Consider the following 24,137-nt stretch of genomic DNA (forward strand, 5'->3'; position numbering starts at 1 on the left):
GGAAAGAGGCTGTATTTGTAGCATCCCTTAAAAGCATTCAGACTAGAGGCAGGAAGGGGTAACACTGGGGTTTCATTCTAAATGCACCTAATGAACCAACCTTTTCTGAGCTGAATGTTTCCTTTGTGTCAGGTAGTCTGTGGGAAGGTTTTAATTGTAGGACTAAAAGGGCAAGATTCTTGGTTCTATGCCTGGTACCATCATGAAGCCCTTTAAATCTACAAGCATCCACACTCTTTACAATGGACATCACGGCCATTTTATTTGCTCAGGCTGGCATCAACAGCAATACAAGATGAAGTAGGGTAGGCAGGGGGCCGGGAGACTAAGGAAGTGAAGTGTAAGGCATGAGGTACCAGGTACAGAGGCTTCACTATCTGCTCGTCTTAGGAAATATTTCTGGCAGCAGAACCCATCCTCTCTCAAGATCCAGATGATCAGCCCCGAAAAGTCCTTAGTCCAAATGGACCTTGCCTGTTCTCCTCCCCTCCCTTACAAAAACAAGACCTCAGGGCCTAGCCTCCTACTCCCATGGATCCTAACCTAAGCATAGACTCCTTGGTTCCCATCCCTCTGGAACCCAATTTCAGGCCATCTCTTTTATCTGTTCTTCCTCAGTACTCAGATTTCCCCCAGGCAGCCTGTCACTTTCTGCCTTGAAGGTACTTTGGAAAGAGAAAAATCTTTTGCTTGGAGGTAGGAGGTTGAAGTTAGAGAATCCAGAGGGTGGAGATCAGTGCATCAAGTCTGGCTCCAGGGAAAAACAAACTCTCATTCCCGAGGTCACCGAGGCTGAGATGTTCCAAAGGAGGCCTGGAGTTGGAAAAGTCCAAGAATACTTTATCACCCGGCTTCTGCCTTACTGGAGCCCAGGGGGCTAGGAAAGCTAGGGAACCTAACTCAGACTCTGCTGACTTTATTCTTTTTCGATAAAAGGGATTAAGGAGGCAGCTGCTCACCTTTCCCTTTCCCCTCTGATCCCCTAACCTTGCTGGATGCCCCAAATCTTTTATCTGTTAAGCATCAGAACAGCCCTGGTTTCTGCTGCAGGCCTTGTCACCTTCAAGCCTACAGATAAATTTCTGTCTCAGAGCCTTGACAGGATTCAATAACAATGTCATACATTTATATAGAACATGTCCCTCTCTTAGCTTATGTGTTCCTCACAAGCCTCTTGGGAGGGAGCAGGGTAGATATTGGTACCCTCCATTTTATAAATGAGGGAGAGTGAAGTGGTCTGCTTAGCATGACATAACTAGAATAGAACCCTGGTTCCAAGCTTCCTAAATCCAGTGCTTTTCTTCCCACATTTATCAGATGCCCAATGTGAGTGAAGCTCCTTACTAAGTGTATCATACCACATACCACAAGAGAATTAAGGATTAACAGATCCCTGCTTCCTTTAAGACTCAGCATTAATCCTGTCTTCTGTAGGAAGCCTTTCAAAGTTTTCCCATACAAGTGATTGTCTTTCATTTCTACTACACCCATATACATGAATACAGATACATATAAACACCCACATGTAAACAGACAATTTTACCTACATACGGATAGACAGATATGCACACCCAGCTATTGGCATATTGTCTCTACCATTAGAATGTGAGCTGCTTAAGGTCAGAGAACAGATTTTTGCCTTTTTATTTTTCAAATTTCCGGCGCAGTGTCTGCGCAGAAGCAAGGCAGAAGTGCTTATTGACAGACTGACCGTCACCTAGTTGGAGTGGTAAAACACTACACTCCTTCTACCCCAACAGAACACCCATATTTTCCCTCTCTTTTCCTCTGACTTGCTGCCCAAGGGATCCCAAATTCCAAGCGGTAATGTCAGGTAGAGTTTAGCAAGAGAATGAACCCATTTCTCCGCCTCAGTTCTAGGCTGGCTCTGGGGCTGTGGGCCTTGAGCTAGAGAGGCTGGGGGATGGCGCGTGTTCTGCTGATGTGATCAGTTTGGACCTCTTGCAAGTTTATGATGTCTGCTCTTTTGAAGGGTCCGGGCTGTCCTTTGTTTTGTCCTAGAATGGACTTGCTTTCGTGGGTCTTCCCAGACCTGGAGAAATCCCCTTTCTGGGCCTGCCCCCACCTGCTTCTCTCCCAGGGAGTCCGTCTCTGCCTTAGGAAGCCACAGGCTTGAGCGTCGTATCCTCATGATGGTAAGCGTTACTCTTCTCAGCTTCAGGCACCTGCACAAATAAAATGTCACTGGCGCGCCCCATGCACTCTCTCCTAATCCTTTCCTATTGCTCTGTGGTGGCTGCAGGGATGCTCCTGATTAGTCAGTCAAGCTAATGGAAGGGGGGAAGATGCTGCAATAGGTATACGGAATGTCACAAGTGCCACCTTGTGGTCACTTAGCATATTACAATCTCCAAATTGACATCTTCCCATCAAATAAATCCATCTCCTGCTCAGGATCAAACCGTGGCTCAGTCTAGGGGTCCGCTGGGGAAAACCTCCCTTTTAGGACTTTTGTTAGGTCAAGATTTTATGTCTTATTGCTTTTGGCCATAGGCCATTGAAAGATTACATGGTAAAGATAGGTGTAATGTGATCTTTAAAATAAATTATGAAGGTCAAAACAGAACAAAATTAGAATGAGTTTCTGAGGGTAAGAAGAGGTAACATATTAGAGCTGGTTACATAAAAGGACTCGTGAGACTAATACATTCCCTTCTCGTTTTAACTGTAATCTAAAATTGCTTCAGCTCTGAATTTTTAAGCAGCTGGTACAACTAGAGAGACTAATAGTTACATAGGTGTCCATGGTGAAGATTGAATATCCCATCTTTCCTGGAGGTGTGGAAGTGCAGACGCTAGTTAAGATGGCTCCCAAGAGCCAGATTTCAGTTATTCAGGGCAGAATTAAATGTAATGTGGAAGTTCTTTTTTACTGAAAGCCTCCACAGGTAACAGTTCAGATTTTTGCTAAGTGAGAGAAAGAACAGAGCAGTATTCCATATTCGTGAGTTCACAGATTTGGAGCCGGGAAGGATCTGAAAGGTCATCTGGTCCCCTTCCTTAACAGAGGATGAAATTAGGCTCATAGAAATTAAAGTGACTCCATCCACCCACTCATCTATTCTAGGGAGTAAATGGCAGAGCTTGGATTTAACCCTAGGGGCTCTTATCCCAAATTCATAGATCTTTCTGTAGTGCTATACTTCCAGAGAGGAACTTTTTGATAAAGGTAATGATACCCATCTTGTGCTCAGGATAAACCATACTAATGTGGACTGATTGGGAGGAAATGGCAGAGATTCTGAATAGTAATGTATTTTTGAAGTATTGCAGGCTAATACATTGGGGACAGAGAACTTAGATAAAAGAGTTCTTTATGGGATTTTATTTCACGACTCGGAAAGAATGACTTATAATTTGTGCGAGCCTTTTAAGTCTTTCTCTCCCTTACTATAGGGAGAGAATTTTCCTAATTCCTCATTCAGCTATAGCTACTCTACCACTCGAACTTGTAGACAAAGGTCCATAATATATCTTAACTCTAGTTCCTGTCCAATCAAAGAGTTTGACCTCTTACACAGATACCCCTTGCTTACAAATCAGTTTAAACCACCTTTAATTTGATCACTGATACCATGAATCTCTTGGCTAATTCCCTAGTTTATTGATTCTTCATCAATTTCTGGCCTATTTCAAGATCTTTGTCTTGATCTCCTGGATTCTTATCTCTAGAGTTTGTTCCTGGTGACTGTTAGCTGAAAAGCCCTTACCTTTTGTCTTACCTTGCTTATTACTGTTCAATCTTAAGGCAAGCCTTCATGACTTATGCCTTGTGTTGATTGACTATTGTATACTGTATAGTGGGTATATGGATGAGTATTTAGCTAAGATGGTACTAATATATATATATAATTTATAATAATATAGTTAGTATACAGATATATTGGCCCATCTGAGTTCATAGTCAGGGTCTAAAACATCATTAATTCTAGGGAGGCTTTCCCCTACCCATAGTCAATAGATAGGTCCCTTGCTCCCCTCTTTCCAAGAGATTCCCTGATCATGCTATAATGACAGGAGATGGTTGTATATGTATAGTTACAATTATAGTTATACTAAGTTATAGGGAAGTTGTGATCTTTCTGAATTATATAGATATTAAAGTTTTATGCCTAGGAGAAACTCAATAAAAGTTTTTTGAATCCAGTGAAATTAGCTTACTTAGGAAAACCTTTTTGAAAATAGATAAAGGTAAGAAAAATTCCAAAACTGATTATCCCTGATTAATTTCAAATTATCTAACTTCAAATTCCAGATTAATATAGTCTGAAATAATGAGGTTTTATTCCATATTTTACTTATAATTCTGCCCTGAATATCTAGAGCCACGCCAGGTGTGTCCTGGGAGTCATATTAATTAGCACCCACTTTGAGTTATACTGGATGTATTAAAAGACCCAAAACTTTCTTCTTGCCCCTGAGATTCTGAGAAAAGAGCACTTTTGCTTTCATGATCCCTAATAGCTTTAAAAAATGTCACCTGGAGACCAAGTCTCTGTCCATCATCCTAAGCCACAATCAATTATTTCCTGGTTTTATAAAATGAAAAACCAGGATGAGATTACTTATCCTTTGGCACTCACCTCCCAATAGATCTCATCCTCAAAGCAATTTTCATCTGCAGGTTGTCCCCAAAATGGAAGTTTCAAAATGGAACCTTAAAATAAAACCACCCAAGATAGGATCAAATGAAAAGAATAAACAAATCTTCCTTCTTTCCTTTCCAAGAATGCCCTTATGCTTGGGCTCCCAGTCTAGGCTGGACTCTGCATACTTAGATATATGAGGAGCTCGGGAATAGCCACATGTTCAATACTTGAACATGAGCTACAATTCAGTCCTTCCATGTGCACTAAGCTCTAGGAAATTTGTGCATTTCCATGGAATTCTTCTTCCATGTTCTTGTTCAACCCCTAGTCTAAGAGCCCATCTCCATCTTCTTCTCATCTTCCGTCTGTTTTAATCCTACCCCTCCTACTCAGTAGCCATCTAGGTAGTACAATGGATTGAATGCTGGTCCTAGAGTCAGGAGGACCTGAGTTCAAAAGTGACCTCAGATACTTAAGAGTTGTGTGATCTTGGGCAATTCACTTTAGCCCTGAAGGCCTCAGTTCCTCATCTGTAAAATGGGATGGAAACTCCAAATGGGATCACAAAGAGTTGGACCTGACAGAAGGGAATCAATGACAGCAAAACCAAAAAATTTTACTCAACTGGAAATGCTACTTCCTCCAGGAAGTCTTCCCTGAACCTTTGAAATCAGTAATCATTCCCAGCCCTTGAACCCTAACAAACAAAATTTACATAGCAATTATCTTCTTAAGCAATTCTTATTGTCATTTAATAGTCATGATTAATTAGGAGATGAGGATAGAGACCAGACCATGATTTCATTGGCATAGGGAACTCCCAGAAGAGGAAATTCCCTCTAAGGTGCAGGTCAGCATCTTGTATATAGTATATATCAGAAGCAGAATTTGAACCCAGCTCTTCCTCACCATGAGACTTGGTCTTTATCTACAAGGACTCAAAAATTCCCTCTCTCTGCCTGTCTGTCTCTCTCTCCTTCTCCCCACTTCTTTCCTTTCCCTCTCTCCCCCCTCCTTCTTTCTTCTCCCTCTCCCTCCCCCTTCTTTCCTCTCCCTCTCTTTTGGCTGAAGTAATTGGGGTTAAGTGACTTGCCCAGAGTCACACAGCTGGAAGCATTATTAAGTGTCTAAGGTCACATTTGAACTGGGGTCCTCCTGACTTCAGGGCTGATGCTCTATCCACCTAGCTGTCCCTACCTAACAATGTTTTGTATGCATATTCTTTATTCCGTTCCTAGATTTAAATCTCCAGAAGATAAAGACCTTGATTTATTTAATATCTGTGTGTTCCCTAGCTTCTTGCATATAATAGGTGCTTAATAAATGTGTGTGGAAATTGGAGCAGAGGATAAGAGAGGGGTTTACTCCGTTAATAGGCACCTTCTATCTTGGTCTATCCTGTCTGGTTCTTGGGCAGATAATGAAATGATTTTTTTCAAGCCTAGCGGGAAAGTTCACTAGATTGAGAGTGAGTAGACTTTGGTCCCAGAGTTGGCTCTATCACTAATAAATTGTGTGTCCTTGAATAACTCCCTTCCTTAAAATTTAAAAATTAAAACTTTAAATAAAAAAACTGGATTAGAGGAGTGAATGAATATACCTCTCAGTATTCACATTCTATCAACTATAATGGTCAAGAATTAATTTCTTATCCCTCAGAGACAGAAGTGGTAGCAGTTGCCATTGTAATACCAAAGTGAGCCACAGAGTGGCAACAGCAAAATACAGAATGGAAAAGTGAGGCCAGATTTCCCCAAAGAGGATAAAATAATAATTGAAATTTACATAATACTTTAGGGCTTGCAAAGCTTTTTGGCATATATTCTTTCAACTTGAGTCTCCAACAAAACCTGTGGAGCAGTTACCACAGGTGATATTGCCCTCAGTGTCCTGCATATAGTAGGTATTAAAAAAATAATAATTCCCTTTTTTGCAGGGAAGAAAACGCAGGCTTATAGAGTTGTCATTTGTTCCTAGTTTCACAGTTATTATCTGTGGAGGATTTTAACCCAGTTCTTCCTCATTCCAAGTCCAATGCCCTATTCCTACATTTTGTTGCCACTTTAACAGGGAAGTAAAGAATGTTTTTTATATTATGTAATTCTTCTCTGAATCAACATTCTATTGCTCCCATTTCTTCCCAAATGCAACTTACACCCACTTCAAATGTCCTCATAGATGCCAAAGCTTTCCCTTCCCAAATGTGCCCCCAATAACTCACCCACTATGGCACCTCCCACAAAGGCCATGGCCAGAGACACAAAGATGCCTGCTGCCTGATACTGGCCCTGCGTTCGAGGGGTCCAACTACTTTTGGAGCCTTCAAAGTCAAAAGCTTTCTTGAGCCTGGAGGGAAAAAGAGGGGACCCCCCCCCAAGTAAGTTAAGACATGGGTGGGGAGTGATCCTAAGCAGAGTAGGAACTCAACAAATGTTTAATATAGAGGGTAACCTGCTTCCAAGGTGGCCAGTGCCTCTGGGATTAAATGGTTAGCAAGACATTAGACTCCAATACTTAGAACTCAATTTCTTTAACTGATTGAGAGGATTGAGCTAAGTGATCTCCTAACTCCTGGTTTTGCTATTCTAAAGTTCTTTGACAGAGATTCAAACTGGGATGTAAGATGGAAGGGGGAGAAATCCAGCAGAATCATTTTTGCCTTTGTATTTCCACCCAGCAGTGCCAGAAGTTGGGACCAACGGCATAGAAACAAAAGTCCAGGGGACCCCAAGCATCGCCATCCCCTGTATCCCATCCCGACCTCACCCTTCTTCTCCATATACAGCCATGCTAGCTTCGTTGGCAGTGACAGCGCCTACAATGCCCCCAATGATGCCTGGTATGCCGTGCAGATTATGGATTCCACACGTGTCTTGGATGTGCAGCCGAGACTCCAAGAATGGCTGAGGAGAAAAAAGTATGGGCCGTGTGTCCGGCAGCAGAGGGACCAACCAAGGCAGGACAGGGGGGCCAGAATAATCCCGTCCCCCTCTGGAAATGGTTCTTTCATCATGACCCCCCCCCAGCCCTTGTTTTTGTTCCTTTATCCCCTTCCTCTCCACCATTAATAGGCAGCCCTTACTGTCAAGTAGACAAAGCCCACAGTTGATACAATGCCACAGATGAAGCCGACAATAAGAGAGCCATAAGGCATGAGCATCATCTCAGCCGCGGTCCCCACAGCCACGCCACCAGCAAGTGTTGCGTTCTGGATGTGAACCTGATGGGGAAGAGGAACAGAATCATTGCTACAGACAGGAACTCTCATCCCTGCGTGGAGCAGCCCTGGGGCCTAGGGCCCTGGCCACCTGGGAATGTCCATTTAGAAGGGCAAAAACACACATTCAGTCAAGAAATCCAAACGCATAAGTTTATATATGTGTGTGTGTGTGTGAAACTTACATATATGTATATATAACTTATATATGTGTATGTGTAAAACATACATGTATGTATATAATTTATATATGTGTGTGTGTGAAACTTACATATATGTATATATAACTTATATATGTATTGTGTATGTGTAAACTTATATATATATATATATATATAACTTATATATGTATGTGTATCTGTATACACTATTACTATAAGGCAGTGAAGTTGACTGCAGACTCGTGTTCCGATTCTTTTATCTTACATATGTGCTTACATATCCACTCCAATGCACCTGCGGACTTGACATGCATGTATGACCATATCAATCCTTTGGTGTATCTGTATAGTGCAGTAAATTCTAGAGGACTAAATTATCTCAATATGATTTTATTTACACAAAGGTTAGTAGGAATGAAAGTATATATAGGTATATAAATACCTATTTCATGTGATCCAAGGGAAACTGAAGAGTCCTACCTGCCCCAGAATTGCATAGTTCCCACCTTAACCTGAGTTCTCCATCCCCTCTTCTTTGAACTGAAATGTTACTATTATCAACACTAATGGAGTTAATCAAGCTTTCTCAAAAATTTAGCCATGGACATGCTGGTAAATGTTTGTTGACTAGCTCTCTGGGAGGGGAATGATGTACATAACACACTTGTAGGTTTATTTTATATTATTAAACATGTTTATTTATATTATTTATTTATTTGTGATTATATATCAGATAGTATGTTACATACATATAATATTATGTTATTTATTTATATTATTAACGTTTTCTTCATCACTTTCTAGGCAGCAACAAAACAATAAATTCAGCTTTGTTGTTGTTCAATCATTTCAGTCAAACCCACTCAAAACCTATTTGTTTTTTTTTTTGTTTGTTTTTTGGCAAAGATACTAGAGTGGTTTGCCATTTCCTTCTCCAGTTCATTTTACAGATGAAGAAACTGAGGCAAACAGAGTATATAGGATCACACAGCTAGTGAGTGCTAAGGCCAGATTTGAACACAGGAAGTGTTTCTAGCACTATTATTTGCTGTGCTACAAATCAAGCCAGCATTTGCCAATTTCCAAGGTGCAAATACTCATACTAAGAATTAATGATTAGTAAGGCATAGCTGGCCATGAAACACTTTGGTTGAAGAAGTATATTGATGTAGTTTACAAATAATGATATGGAGCATCCTCTAGAAATATTACTCTCAGTTCCAGGCACTACATTTTAGAAAGGACCTGTATATCATGACTTACAATTCAATTCTCTTTCTACTACATCATTGTATACTTTAATTTAATTGGATGGTGTTCAGCGGATGGTGACAGGTCTCAGTGAGCATCAAGCAAAGATGCTTAGTTTGGAGAAAGGAAAACAGAGGAAAAAGAATAGCTGAGTTGAAATACTTGAAGTGCTATCAGATGAAAGAGTAGACTTGGTCTGCTTGAATCCAGAGGACACAGTTAAGAACAATAGAGTCAAAAGTTTAGAAGCAAATTTAGACTGGATGGGTAGGGGGGAAATACCACCAAAAGAATCATCCAGAAGTGGAATTGGGTTGTTTTATAATCTCCCTCCTGAGATATTTTTAAGCAGAAAATGGATGACCATTTCTTAGTTATGTTGTAGATAGGATTCTTATTTAGGAATGGATTAGATTAAATGAACTCTAATGGATTAGATAAGATGGACTTTCAACTCTGTTGGGAAACAGACCAAAAGTAGGTTGAGTCATGGAAATTTTAGAACAAAATAGAGAAAATTCGGCCTATTTTATAACATCACTTTTAATATTATTTTGTTTTGTATTATATATTTATATATAATTTATCATAGACTAATTAATGTCTAATATTTGAGGGAAAAATTTTTGTGCTATCAAAGTTTATTGGTGAAATCCTTAATTCACATCATGCAAAAGAACTGGGGTCCATGAAACATAACATATGAAAAGCATAATATATTATCCCCAGAAGGCTTATGTTAAACTGTCCAAATACGCATTTGGGGTAGGGGGTAGAAGGACCTTAAGAGTCTCCGTTAGCATATTAGCAAAGAAGCATGGATAAGTCTAGCTGTTACTTTGGACACCATAGGGATCCAGAGAGTCTGGCCTGAACAAGAGGTAAAATTTAGGAAAGAAGAATACAATGGGTAGCTGAGAGAGCAATAAGGAATATCATGGTGTTCCAAAGTCACAATTCGCAATTGTGTTTAGAGCTATTCTTGAGCATTTCTCATTTTTTCCTCTCTCTCTATGGCTTAGAATTAGGAATTAGAATTCCCACTGTACATGGGATATCAATCCTCTGCTTATCCATCTGGTTTCTACTCAGAAGCTCACACAGTCTAAGATTATCACCTAATTCTGATTTTGACTCAAAAAAATTTTAAAACCCACCATTTACTGAGTATGTGAAGCCCCATGCTAGAGCCTATTCTCAGTAAAATGGTAGGAATAAGACAAGTTCCTTGATAGCAGCACTGATAACTTGCGGTATCTGGAGAAGTTTCTTGAATCATCCCAAGCCTCCAGATATCACAGGGGCATCTATCTGAGTTTCCCGAACACCAGCAGCCCCCCCACATCTTGCCTCCCACTCACCATGTCAAGCTTGCCCTTCCGTTGTAGGGCACTGGAGAGGGCCACGCTGGTGAGCACACAGGCAGCCAGGGAGCAGTAGGTATTGATGGCTGCCCGGTGCTGGGCATCTCCATGGTTGGAAACAGCTGAGTTAAAGCTTGGCCAATACATCCACAAGTACAGGGTACCTGGTAAAAAGGAAGTTAGGTAGGCCTGAAACAGTTTATGCTATAAGGAATAATTTAAATAAAATGGAAAAAAAAATACACAGGATAATGAACCCTTCCCACCTGTCCTGATGCTGAATTTTTGCCTACTGCTATGTCTGCCAGGGGGACACATTGAGGACAACAGGCTAAGGGACAGAGTTTTGAGAGTCGGGGAGAGAATGAATAATCCCAGAATCCCTCTCTTTTCACTTCCCCATCAGGGACATCTCTGGGATTCCATGACCTTCTGAAAGGTTACTGAGTTTCAGACTGGAGGACAGAAGTGTGGGATGGATACTGCTGAGTCTCACCAGGTTACTAGATAAACAGAGATTTCAAAAGTCAAATAAAGCTCCCCCCCCCTTGATCCTGCCAACGTCAGTGCTGAATTTCTCACCAATCATGGCAAAGAGATCTGAGGTATACACAGAGCTCTGCCTCTCCTTGCTCTGCTCCAGGTTGGGTCGGTAAAGGATCCAGGTCACTGTAAGTCCAAAGTAGGCCCCAAATGTGTGGATGGTCATAGAGCCACCAGCATCCTTTACCTTGTCCGTAAAAACAGAGAGTCAATCCTTGCTTGTCCAGATTGCATTTCCCCCAAGGACAGAGATGGAGATTCTAGGAAGGCTGTCAGTGTCAATCCACAAAATTCATGAATCCTCTAAAGGCTTAGCTGATATGGAACATAGGCTTGGGACCCCCAAGGTTCCCTGCTTCTCGGGCTTTCTTCCCTCCCCATTCTTCCCTGTGGGCCCCTTTTGTCATTTTGTCTGCTCAAAAACAATCTCTGATTTCATCTGAAGTTGAACTCACTAGACAAGGACTGAAGGTCCAAGGACTAAATAGATTTCTGCTTTTGCCAGGATCATGCTGACCTACTTTGGCTCATTTAATTTAAAATCACATCAAGGCCATAGTGACCTCACCTGGAGAAGGTTGAGAAGAATGAACTCATTCACTGAAAAGAGGGTCACTTGGAACAGGGTCATGATGAGCAGCTGGATGGGGCTGACCTTGCCAAGGATGGCTCCGAAGGCCACGCAGACAGAGCCTACACAGAAATCGGCATTGATGAGGCTGTAAAGAAACAGTTTCAGAGGAATATATGAGTTGCCTTGGACTCTGAGATAGCATGGGATCCCAGAAGTCAGAGTCTGGGCACTCTAGATGGAATAGAAATCCCTTCAAGACAGGGAAATCCCTCAATCTTTTCTCAAGTCCAAATTACCTAATTGAACATCTGGCACTGGATTAGTGGCCAACAACCTGCCTTATCCAACCTTATTGCCCACTCCTCTTCTACACATACCCAACATTCCAGCCAGAAGGTATCAGTTATTGACTGTAAGTGCTTATGTGCTAAGCCTGGAGAGAGGAAATCAGGTTCAAAAACTGCCTCTGAGAAGTCATCCTCAGCCTGTTTTCTTATCTATAAATGAGGGAGCTAGACCAGATGGACTACTGCACTTTCTAGCTCTAAGTCTATGTCTTTCCTTATGCCCTTTACCATGCTGAAATGTCTTCCCACAACTCCCTATTGCTTCCCTTCCTTCAAGGGCTTGCTCGAAGGAGACCTCTTTCTTCTTTGACTTCCCCAATCAGATGTGGTCTCTTCCTCTTTTGAGCTCCCATCACCATTGAGTTTAACTCTTACGGGACTGATTGCATCCTACCTTATATCACTATTGATATAGACATCTCATCTCTTCTGCTTGGACTCTCAGCTCTTTAAGCACAGGGTCTAAGCCTGATTCAGCCTAATATTCCACACAGGCATCTATCTGAACACAGAAAGCACTCATTTAATGGAACCTCAAAATAAAGGCAGAGAGGAGATTCTCCTATGATCTCATTTGATCATCTCAACAATATTGTCTCGTAGACAAAAAGGATATGCTAATTTCCTTTTCATATATGAAGAAATGGAGGCTCAATGAGAGAATAAATTACACATTTCTGACTCCTGACCAGTGTTCTTTCCACTACTAGATTTAGAGATTGTTATCACAGACAACCATACTTTAGCACCATACAACCCAAGGTGCAACTATTAAAACAAAATACTGGGCTGGAGGGATGTTTGCTATGTATGGCATTTCTCATGTTGTTATAACAATTCTCAATGCTACACAAAGGCTAGAGGACCCAGCACCCAAATACGGAAAGAATGTGGGATAAGTAGCCCTCTAACTTCCCCTAAGGAAGGACCAGATGTTCTTGCAGCATCCAGATCTCACTGATGTCTCTCCACCTCCAAACAAACCCCAATACCTAGGACAATCATTTGCCCATAGTATTTGCTTAATAAATATTAGTTGAATAGAATTAAATGTACTAGTTGACCGTGTAAGGAAGATTATATGTTGAGTACTAGAGTTAGTATGTGTGAGATACGTGTATAGGGCAGTTGGACCAGACATTGTCACAATATATAATGTTGAGTGAGTTATCTTGTGTTTACATGCATCTCTGGACCTCAGTTAATTACTGTTTTTTGTGTATGACATTTCATTCCTCTTGCCTTCTTCCAGTGCCTTTATTCAAGCTGCCCACCCTCTCCATGCTTCTTTCTTTCTTTTTTTCCTCCTTCTTTCTTTATTCAATTTGATAAACATTTATTAATTGCTTACTTTGTGCCAGGCACTGTGCCAAGCTTCCTTCTAGGCTCAGTTAAAGTATCAACTCTTGCTCAGAGCTTTTCCTGATTCCTCTAGCTGTCAGTGTCCTTGATCCCAAAGAATTAAATTGTGTTTACCCCTAAGTATATTTTACTTGGATTTTATTTGGGTTCATGTTGCTTCTTCTTCTAGTAGAATGTAATCTCCTTAAGTGCAAATACCAGTTCACTTTTTTGTGGGCAGTCTCAAGGACACAATGCCTGGCTCATACTAGATCATTAATAAATACTTGAAGAATGAATAAATTAATGGTATTACATGATGATTGCTAGGATCTTTTACTTTGGTTTCAGATTTTGTGATTGTAAAATGTGACAGAAGTTTTCGTTCATTTCTCCAAAGCTTTTCCAGAACCCATGCCTTCCACCCCAATTACCCAGTCTCTCTTACTTCTCCACACTGATGAAGATGTATCCATCATGGAAGGAATGGAACCAGCCTTGCATCAGCAGTGCCCACTGGATTCCAAAAGCCGCAAGGAGAAAATTGAAACCAACAGAACCAAAACCATAGCGCTGCAGAAAGGTCATGAGGAAGCCAAAACCCACAAAGATCATAACATGGACGTCCTGGAAGCCTGAAGAAGGAAAAGCCAGGAACCCTTATTATAAAGGCAGCATAGCTTTTTAGTGTTTTTGGTCTCTCCCCCAACCCTCTATTATCAATGAATGGGTCTCCTGAATTGCCTTTGACAAGAGTTCCATAGTCATAGTTCATTATCTTTTAGGCCACTGGAAATCAGACTTAGAACCATGTTTCTCTAGAGCATATCCTTAGACAAACACAAGAAGCAAAATCTGGAACTGAAAGTGGGGGAATCACAGGTTTAGAAATCAACAGTTAATTGTGCTATAAGAAATGACTAGTAGTATGCTCTCAGAAAACTCAGAAAGTATTATATTAATTTATGCAAAGTGAAATAAGCAGATCAAGAAGAACATTGACCACAGTTAATACTGTAAAGATGATCAACTATGCTTTTCTGATCAAGACAATGACTCAAGATCATTTCAAAGCACCCATGATAAAAACTGTTATCCATCTCCAGAGAAAGAACTGATGTTCTGAATGCAGATTGAAGCATACTTTTTTTCCTGTGTCATTATTTATTATCCAATTTTAGTAAAATATCTGAAAATACTTAAAAAGGTGTATGCATTAACTAAGAGAGTTCTTGGATTATTTGCGAGTTTAACCCTGCATTTTAATGATTAATATTAGTGTCAACTTATATTTATGACCAGAAATTGAAAAAAATTATAACTTTAATGAATACAGTAAATATGTATATATACATACTATTTATACAGCATGTAGTCTATATAGGGGCAGGGAGATGTTGCAGTATATATGGCACTGATCCTGAAAGAACTAACTTCAAATCTAGCCTCAGAGACTCAGAGAGCAGTTACAGGCCCCTGAGCAAATCCCTTTAATCTCAATTTTCCTTAGTTTCCTCATCTGTTTTATTTTTTTTCAGAGAAATATGGGAAGATTCTTTTTATTTTTTTATTTTACTTTTTTAATTAAAGCCTTTTATTTTCAAAACAAATGCACTGGTAATTTTCAACATTTATCATTTGCAAAATCTTGTGTTCCAGATTTTTTCCCTCCTCCTTTAGATGGCAAGTAATCCAATATATGTTACATTTCTTCTATACTATATTTCTACAATTATACTGTACAAGAAATATCAGATCAAAAAGGGAAAAAATGAGTAAGAAAACAAAATGCAAGCAAAAAACAACAAAAAAGGTGAAAATACTATGTTGTAATCCTGAATCATCTCATTGTTGAGAAAAGTCATGTCCATCAGAATTAATCATTGTATAATCTTGTTGCTGTGTACAATGATCCCCTAGTTTCTGCTGACTTCACTTAGCATCAGTTCATGTAAGTCTCTTCAGGTCTCTCTTAAATCAACCTGCTGATCATTTCTTATAGAATAATATTCCATAACATTCCTTTACCATAGCTTATTCAACCATTCTCCAACTGATGAGTATCCACTCAGTTTCTAGTTTCGTGCCAATACCAAAAGGGCTGCAACAAACAGTTTTGCACATATGGATCCCTTTCCCTCCTTTATGATCTCTTTGGGACACAAGCCCAGTAGAAACACTGATGGATCAAAGAGTATGGACAATTTGATAGCCCTTTGGGCATAGTTCCAAATAGCTCTCCAGAATGGTTGAATCAGTTCACAGCTCACCAATAGTGTATTAATGCTCCAATTATCCCACATTCCCTCTAACATTTATCATTACCTTTTCCTGTCATCTTAGCCAATCTGAGAGATGTAAAGTGGTATCTCAGAGTTGTCTTAATTTGCATTTCTCTGATCAATAGTGATTTAGAACACTTTTTCATATGACTAGAAATAGTTTCAATTTCTTCATCTGAAAATTGTCTGTTCATATCCTTTGACCATTTATCAATTGGAGAATGGCTTGAATTCTTATAAATTTGATTCTATATATTTTAGAAATGAAGTCTTTATCAGAACCCTCAAATGTAATGTAATAAAGATTTTTTTCCCCAGTTTATTGCTTTCCTTCTAATCTTGTCTGCATTGGTTTTATTTATACAAAAACTTTTAAACTTAATATAATTAAAATTATCTATTTTGTATTCAGTAATGTACTCCAGTTCTTCTTTGGCCACAAATTTCTTCCTTTTCCACAGATCTGAGAGGTAGGCTATCCTTTGTTCTTCTAATTTGCTTATAATATCATTCTTTATGTCTTAATCATGAACCCATTTCAATCTTATCTTGATACACAGTGTTATGTGTGGACCACTACCTAGTTTCTGCCATACTAATTTCCAATTTTCCCAGCAATTTTTGCAAATAGTGAGTTCTTATCCCAAAATCTAGGGGTTTAGGGTTGTTTAAAACACTAGATTGATATAGTCATTGACTATTTTGTCCTGTTCACTATTCCACTGATGGACTACTCTGTTTCTTAATCAGTACCAAATGGTACTTTGCTGCTTTATAATATAGTTTTAAGTCTGGTATAGCTAGTCATTTGCATTTTTTTCATTGATTCCCTTTAAATTCTTGACCTTTTGTTCTTCCAGATGAACTTTGTTATTATTTTTTCTAGCTCTATAAAATAATTTCTTGAGAGTTTGATTGGTATGGCATTGAATAAGTAGATTAATTTAGATAGTATTATCATTTTTATTATATTAGCTCTACTTACCTATGAGCACTTGATATTTTTTCAAGAGATTAGATCTGACTTTATTAGTGTGGAAAGTGTTTTGTAATTGTGTTCATCTAGTTTGCCTTGGCAGGCAGACTCCCAAATATTTTATATTATCTACAGTTTTTTAAAATTGAATTTCCTTTGTATCTCTTTCTGCTGGACTTTGTTGGTAATATATAAAAATGCTGATGATTTATGTGGATTTATTTTGTATTCTTCAACTTTGCTAAAGCTGTAAATTGTTTCTAATCTTAGTTGATTCTCCGGATTCTCTAGGTATACCATCATATTATCTACAAAGAGTGATACTTTAGTTTCCTCATTACCTACTCTAATTCCTTTAATCTCCTTTTTTTCTCTTATTGCCTAAGCTAATTTTTCTAAAACAATATTGAATAGTAATGGTGATAGTAGGCAACCTTGTTTTACCCCAATCTTATTGGGAATGGTTCTAGTTTATCCCCATTATATATGATGTTTGCTGATGGCTTTATAGATGTTATTGATCATTTTAAGGAAAACTCCATTTATTCCTGTACTCCAGTGTTTTCAATAGGAACAGGTATTGGATTTTGTTAAATGATTTTTCTGCATCTATTGAGATAATCATATGATTTTTGTTAGTGTGATTATTGATATAGTTAATTATGCTAATAGTTTTCCCATTGTTGAACCAGCCCTACATTTTGGGTATAACTCCTACTTGGTCATGGTATATTATTCTGGGGATATTCTCTTCTGTAATGTTTTATTTAAGATTTTCACATCAATATTCATTAGGAAAATTGGTCTATAATTTTCTTTCTCTGTTTAGGTTTCAGCACCATGTCTGTGTCATAAAAAGAAAGTGCCGTGGGTAGAGAACTAGCCCTAAAGTCAGGAGGAGCTGAGTTCAAATCTGGCCTCAGATATGTAACACTTCCCAGCTGTGTGGCCCTGGGCAAGTCACTTAACCCCAATTGCCTCAACAAAGTAAAAAAAAAGAATAGAATTTGGTAGGATTCTTGAAGCATACTTTTTAAAAACTTTTTTTTCTGTGTTTTCTTTTGCAATGTAGCTAATATGGAAATATGTTTTGCATGATTTCATATGTATATCAATATCAAGTTGCTTGTCTTCTCAAGAAATAGGGAGTTGCTAAGGAAGGAAGATAATTCAGAAGTCAAAATTTTAAAAAATGAATATTTTAAAAATCACATGTAATTGTGAAACAAATTTTAATTTTTTTTTAAACCAAGTGTTTGTCTTTTATTTAAAAAAAAAAAGAGAGAGAGAGAGAGTCCAGTCCTGGATCCTGCCTTAATCTCTCTATAAGATGGGGGTTGAAAGTGTGCAGGGGGGATGACAAGGGAGCACAAGTTCTAGAAGAAGATGAGAGGAGACCCTATGGTTACATCAAGTTGAAGAAGTAAGAGCTCAGAGTAAAGGATTCAATTTCTTGGAGTTTGGGGTGTCTGTTTTCTCCTCAAGAGAAAACTACACATTACTAGTGGAAAAATCCATAATTTTGAATATACCCTCTCTTTGGTGACTTGTCACAATTTGTGATGATCCATAGCCAAAGGTTTAGTGTACTCAATGAAGGAGGAGTAGATGTTTTTTCTGAAACTTCCTTGCTTTCTTCTTAATCCAGTGAATGTTGGCAATTTGGTCTCTAGTTCCACTGCCTCTTTGAAAACCAGCCTGTACTTCTAAAGATTCTCAGTTCACTTATTGCTGAAACTTAGCTTGCAGAATCTAAGTATAGCCTTGCTAGTGTGTGAAATGAGCATAACTGTTCCCTTATTTGAGCATTCTTTAGCATTGTCCATCTTTAAGACTGGGACATCAACTGATCTTTTTCTGCTGAGTTTTCCTAATTTGCTGGCATATTGAATACAAGTTTAATAGCATTATCTTTTAGGATTTGAATAGCTCAGCTGCAAATTTGTTACTTTCACTAGCCTTATTGTCAGCCATGCTTCTCAAGATCCACTTGACTCCTGTTTCCAGAATATATAGCTCTAGATCAATAACCACACCAAAGTAGTTATCAATGATGTTAAGAGCTTTCTTATATAGTTCTTTGTATTCTTGCCAACCTATCTTTATTTCACCTACTTCTGTTAAATACCTCCATTAGCTATAATATGTAAACATTCCCATATTCATGCTGCAGGTGTTCTGAGAGGGCTATAACTAGATTACTCAAGGTTAAGTCCTCTTGCTTTCTCATGCTCCAATAATGTTTAGTATGAAAAAGAAGGATCAATGATCTGGTACTAAATTGATTCTTTCCCTTCAACCCAACTATTTAACTATTATCTGGGCATTGTGATATTAACCTGGATTGGAGAATGAAGATAGACCTGGGTGCTTGTTCGTTATATTTTTATATGTCCCTTGTCTCCCCACTCTCCATGCCCTAAGTTTCCTGAGGGCATGGACTTTGTAGCACTTTTTTAAAGAACATTTTCAGAACAGAATAGGCAGTAATTAAATATTTATTCATATTGCTGAGGGTTACAATTGCTTTTATATTACTTAGGGATGGGAAAGTCTCTGGTTTTGGCTAAATACCAGTTTTCTAAAACAAACAAAAAACTACTACATGCTTCTATGGTTTTGCTATTAAATTGACAAACAAAATTTGTAAAAACCTGATCCTTCTAGGTTGTCTATCCTTCCATCTTTACCTATGTGAGTCATTCTGAGCTGGCACTCTCAGAAACAGGAGTAGACACTAGGCAGCCAAGTTTCCAATGGTAGTTTTGGCTTCTCTCCTTCTGGCTCTCTCCTCTCAACTTAATTTCAAAAGCTTTCATTTATTACTTGTTATTTACTGAGAGGAGCATGGGTTTGGAGGGGAAAAAACACTGGATTTGAGTCCGAAGAGCTGGGCTCAAACATAGATCTTTTATCTAGTCTGACTTCAGGCAAGCTACTGAGCTCTTAGCAACAGTTTCTTTAACAATGAAACGAGAATGTTGGACTACCTCTAAATTCTATTATCCATTGCAGTGTGGATGGTACAACCAACTTGCTATGTAGATATAGAACCAAGATATAAGAGTAACTGAAATTTGTAGAAAATTTTAAAACTTCATAATATAATATCTTTTATTGATTTTTAAATTTATAAATTTTTAAATTTTAAACAAGCATTTCCATAACATACATAGTATAATAAACAGCTGGTTGCACATGAAACTGCAAATCTTTTATGTACAAATTGCTGCTCCTTTTAAATATATAATAAAACATTACATACTTTTTAAAACTTTCTTCCCCCAAGTCCATCCTAGAGATATCTAACATTAGACACAAATAAGTATGTATTGTGTGTGTCTGTATATGTATATGGAAGGAGGTTGGGGGATGTAAAATTATTCTATACATCTCCTTATCTTTTTTTCTGGGTGCAGATAGCTTCTTTCTTCATATGTCCTTTATAGTATCTCTTAGTTAAAATATTTGCACATTGGAATTTTGAGGCAGTGTGATAGACAGGAAAAAGCCCTGAACTGGGAGCCAGCCAAGACCTAAATTCAAATCTCATCTCTGACATTTTTTATCTTTGTCACCAAAGGAAAGTCATAACTTTTCTGAGCTTCAAATTTCTGATTTATTAAAAAAAAAAAAAAAAAAAAGAGGGGGAAGGGAGACTAATAGCAGTTGCAGTACCTACCTCACAGAGTTTTTATTAGGATCAAATTAGCCTAAGTTATTATCTTTTAAATTTTAGAATATTATACAGGTTGTCCTAAATGTCTTAGTGCCATTTTAAGCTTTTTAAAAGATAGCTTGACAGTAATAAATTGAACCAGCTACATCCAATGAAAGAACTCTGGGAGATGATCATGAACCACTACATAGAATTCCCAATCCCTCTAGTTTTGTCTGCCTGCATTTTTTATTTCCTTCACAGGCTATTTGTACACTATTTCAAAGTCTGATTCTTTTTGTACAGCAAAATAACTGTTTGGACAGGTATACTAATATTGTATTTAATTTATATTTTAACATATTGAACATGTATTGGTCAACCTGCCATCTGGGGGAGGGGATGGGGAGAAGGAGGGGAAAAATTGAAACAAAAGGTTTGACAATTGTCAATGTTGTAAAATTATCCATGCATATAACTTGAAAATAAAAAGCTATAATAAAAAAAAAGCTTGAGCAATTAAAGCTTATTTTTATTATCAACAATTATTTTCATTTTTATATAATATAAATATAAAATGTTATTTAATACATTTAATAAAAAGCTTGATTAATGTTTTTTAAATGATTAAAGCTATTAAAATAGTTTTAAACTCTACTAAGATTTTTGAGACATATTATTATCCATTATTATGATGATCAGTTATTATTATGTGTTATATAAAAGTTATTATAATGATGCTGATCATCACTCAGCATTTCAGTAGGCACAAACCTGGTTAGGGATGGGATCTGTGACTAAAGAAATGCAAAAGATACATAGTTAACAAATGAAAAATAATCTGAAATTATATATTATTAGGTGCAAAAATCAGTGGCGTGTACAGGAGGTGCCTCAAAGATTCAGAGAAAGAAGTGGACGTGGTCTAGAAAAGACTTCAAGAAAGCAGAAAACTTGGAGATGAGTCTTAAAGGATGGGTAGGATTTAAATAGGTGGGGAAAGTGGATGGTATTTTGGGAAAAGGAGAAACAATGAGTAAAAGTGGGTAAGGCAATGTGGGAGGGGAGGCTCACACAAGACAAAGTAGACTCCTTAGTCCTCAAGATTCCAGACCCTGAGGCAGTTCATAATGCTAACAGGCTATCTCTGCTTGCTCCTAGATGGAAAACATTCAGGTTACTCAGGGATATGATTGGTCCTCATTTTACAAATGAAGAAACTGAGACTTGCTGGAGTAATTGACATCTAGGATTGAGGCAGGATTTGAACCTGGATTTTCCTGATTACAAATCCAACTTTCTAGCCACCTACAAATGAGGAAATTGATGCTCAGAGGTGGAAAATGATTTGCTCAAAATCACTTATTTAAAAAGTAGCGGATTATATCCCAAAGAGATATTAAAGAAGGGAAAGGAACCTGTATGTGCCAAAATGTTTGAGGCAGCCCTCTTTGTAGTGGTCAGAAACTGGAAACTGAATGGATGCCCATCAATTGGAGAATGGTTGGGTAAATCGTGGTATATGAATGTTATGGAATATTATTGTTCTGTAAGAAATGACCAGCAGGATGAATAGAGAGAGGCTTGGAGAGACTTACATGAACTGATGCTAAGTGAAATGAGCAGAACTAGGAGATTTATTATATACCTCAACAACGATACTGTTTGAGGATGTATTCTGATAGAAGTGGATCTCTTCGATAAAGAGAGCTAATTCAGTTTCAGTTGATCAAGGATGGACAGAAGCAGCTACACCCAGAGAAGAAAAACTGGGAAATGAGTGTAAACTGTTTGCATTTTTGTTTTTCTTCCTGGGTTATTTATACCTTCTGAATCCAATTCTCCCTGTGCAACAAGAGAACTGTTTGGTTCTGCTTACATATATTGTATCTAGGATATACTGTGACATATTTAACATGTAAAGGACTGCTTGTCATCTGGGGGAGGGGATAAAGGGAAGGAGGGGAAAAGTCAGAACAGAGTGAGTGCAAGGGATAATGTTATAAAAATTACCCAGGCATGGGTTCTGTCAATAAAAAGTTATAATTTTAAAAAAGAAGCTATTAAAAAAAATAAAATAAAATAAAAATAAATAAAAAGTAGCAGAACTGGAAGGCACCAGGCAAATAGTACATCTACTTTTTCTGAATCTTAGAGGCACCTACTGTATATGTCACTGTTTTTGCCCCTAATAAAACTTCAGGAGGTAATCAGAACTTGCCCTAATTTCCCCAAGTCAGTACGAAGGACATTCAATATGTTAGTATTCTGATTCAAATAATAGAATCTCATCACGTTCCTATTCCCTTCTTAGTATATGTGCCCCCTGCTTCAAAACTGAGAAGTAAGTAAGAGCTTCAGGCAAGCAGCCTACCTAACTATCAATCATCAAGAATTGGGATAATGAGCCCATGGACCAGGGCCCCTACCATGAGACTGCAGCAGGGAAGAGGGAAAGAAAGGAATCTAAAGCAGAGGAGTGAGACACAGAACTGCCCAGGGACAAACTCAGCCTGGTCTGCCGTTTTAGTTCATCATTCTGGCCATGTGTTAACTGTATTGCTTTGATTTTGCTAAAGCACCAAGTATAATGGACACCCTCCAAATCTGGCATTTGAGCACAGCCCAGTTTAATTACAGTTCTGGGTTATAGTTCAGGTTCCAAGCCCCTCATGGGCTCAGAATTACAGATTTGGAAGGCCCTTTCTAGAAGACATCTTCTCATGTCTAGTTCAGAAAGACACTCTAATATTCTTGTTAAAGTGATTCCCACTTCTACTTACATGCTTTTTTGACAAGGTGGCTCTCACAGCCCTTTCCATTGATGGTTAGCTCTGTTAGAATTGCTCAATTAAGCCAGAATTCATTTCCCTATAACTTTTACTTGTTAGCACCAGACCTGGCTTCTAGGGAAACACAGAGTAAGTTTAATAAGCCCAATATCATATATTGAGAGGTTAGCTAGTCCCCAGGTTCTGAAGCTGGGTCTTGTAAGTGAATGTTGCAGGGCTGAGAAATTATGATTTAGTATCAGTAAATTTAATTTTACATCCCTTTATATTTGGGTCATGTAAAAATTTCTCAGGTGAAAAGAGTTCACAAGTGAAAAAGGTTTAAGGAGCCTTGCTCTAGTCTAACCCCATCATTTTACAGATGAGAAAATTGAGCCCCAAAGAGCAGAAATGATTTGGCCAAAGTAATGCAAAGCTTGATTTAATAGCAAGCTCAGAGTCTTATGACTGACTAACTCCAGGGCTCATTCTCCTGTGCCATTTTGCTTCTCAATATGTCTATAAATATTTAAAGACAATTACCATGCCTTTGAGGCAGTTGGATAGCACAATTCCTAGAGCACTGGACTGGGAATCAGGCACATTTAACTTCCCGAGTTCAGATTCAGCCTCAAATACTTACCAGCTGTGTGGCTTTGTGTAAGTCACTTAACCCTATTTGTCCCAGTTTCCTCATTTGTAAAATGAACTGGAGAAGGAAATAGCAAACTACTTTGGTATCTTTGCCAAGAAAACCACACATGACCACTCTTTGTAGATGATATGATGGTATACTTAGAGAATCCTAGAAAGTCAACTAAAAAATTACCAGAAATAATTAACAACTTTAACAAAGTTGCTAGATATAAACTAAATTCACACAAATCATCAGCATTTCTATATGTTGCCAACAAAGTCCAGTAGCAAGACATAGAAAGAGAAATCCCATTAAAATAATTGTAGTTAATGCTCAAAAAGTTATCAAACTGTGCATACCCTTTGATCCAGCAGTGTTTCTACTGGGCTTATACCCCAAAGAGAT

The 24,137-nt window shown here is 38.3% G+C and overlaps 1 protein-coding gene across 1 annotated transcript in view; it reads right to left on the reverse strand.

Moving 5' to 3' along the window:
- Positions 1 to 236: 236 nt before the first annotated feature.
- The window catches only part of RHCG (Rh family C glycoprotein), a 32,161-nt gene continuing 8,260 nt past the window's right edge, over positions 237 to 24,137 (reverse strand). Inside the window, exons 2-11 of the mRNA XM_051981086.1 lie at positions 13,857 to 14,043; positions 11,715 to 11,865; positions 11,186 to 11,333; positions 10,601 to 10,767; positions 7,693 to 7,830; positions 7,377 to 7,513; positions 6,832 to 6,956; positions 4,605 to 4,678; positions 2,087 to 2,186; positions 237 to 813 (exon numbers count right to left, since the gene is read on the reverse strand). Coding sequence (XP_051837046.1) covers positions 2,118 to 2,186; positions 4,605 to 4,678; positions 6,832 to 6,956; positions 7,377 to 7,513; positions 7,693 to 7,830; positions 10,601 to 10,767; positions 11,186 to 11,333; positions 11,715 to 11,865; positions 13,857 to 14,043 — 1,196 coding nt within the window. The 3' untranslated portion in view covers positions 237 to 813; positions 2,087 to 2,117. The remainder of the gene's footprint in view (positions 814 to 2,086; positions 2,187 to 4,604; positions 4,679 to 6,831; positions 6,957 to 7,376; positions 7,514 to 7,692; positions 7,831 to 10,600; positions 10,768 to 11,185; positions 11,334 to 11,714; positions 11,866 to 13,856; positions 14,044 to 24,137) is intronic.

This window comes from Antechinus flavipes, chromosome 2 (assembly GCF_016432865.1).
Source record: "Antechinus flavipes isolate AdamAnt ecotype Samford, QLD, Australia chromosome 2, AdamAnt_v2, whole genome shotgun sequence".
In the NCBI taxonomy this organism is placed as follows: Eukaryota; Metazoa; Chordata; class Mammalia; order Dasyuromorphia; family Dasyuridae; genus Antechinus; species Antechinus flavipes.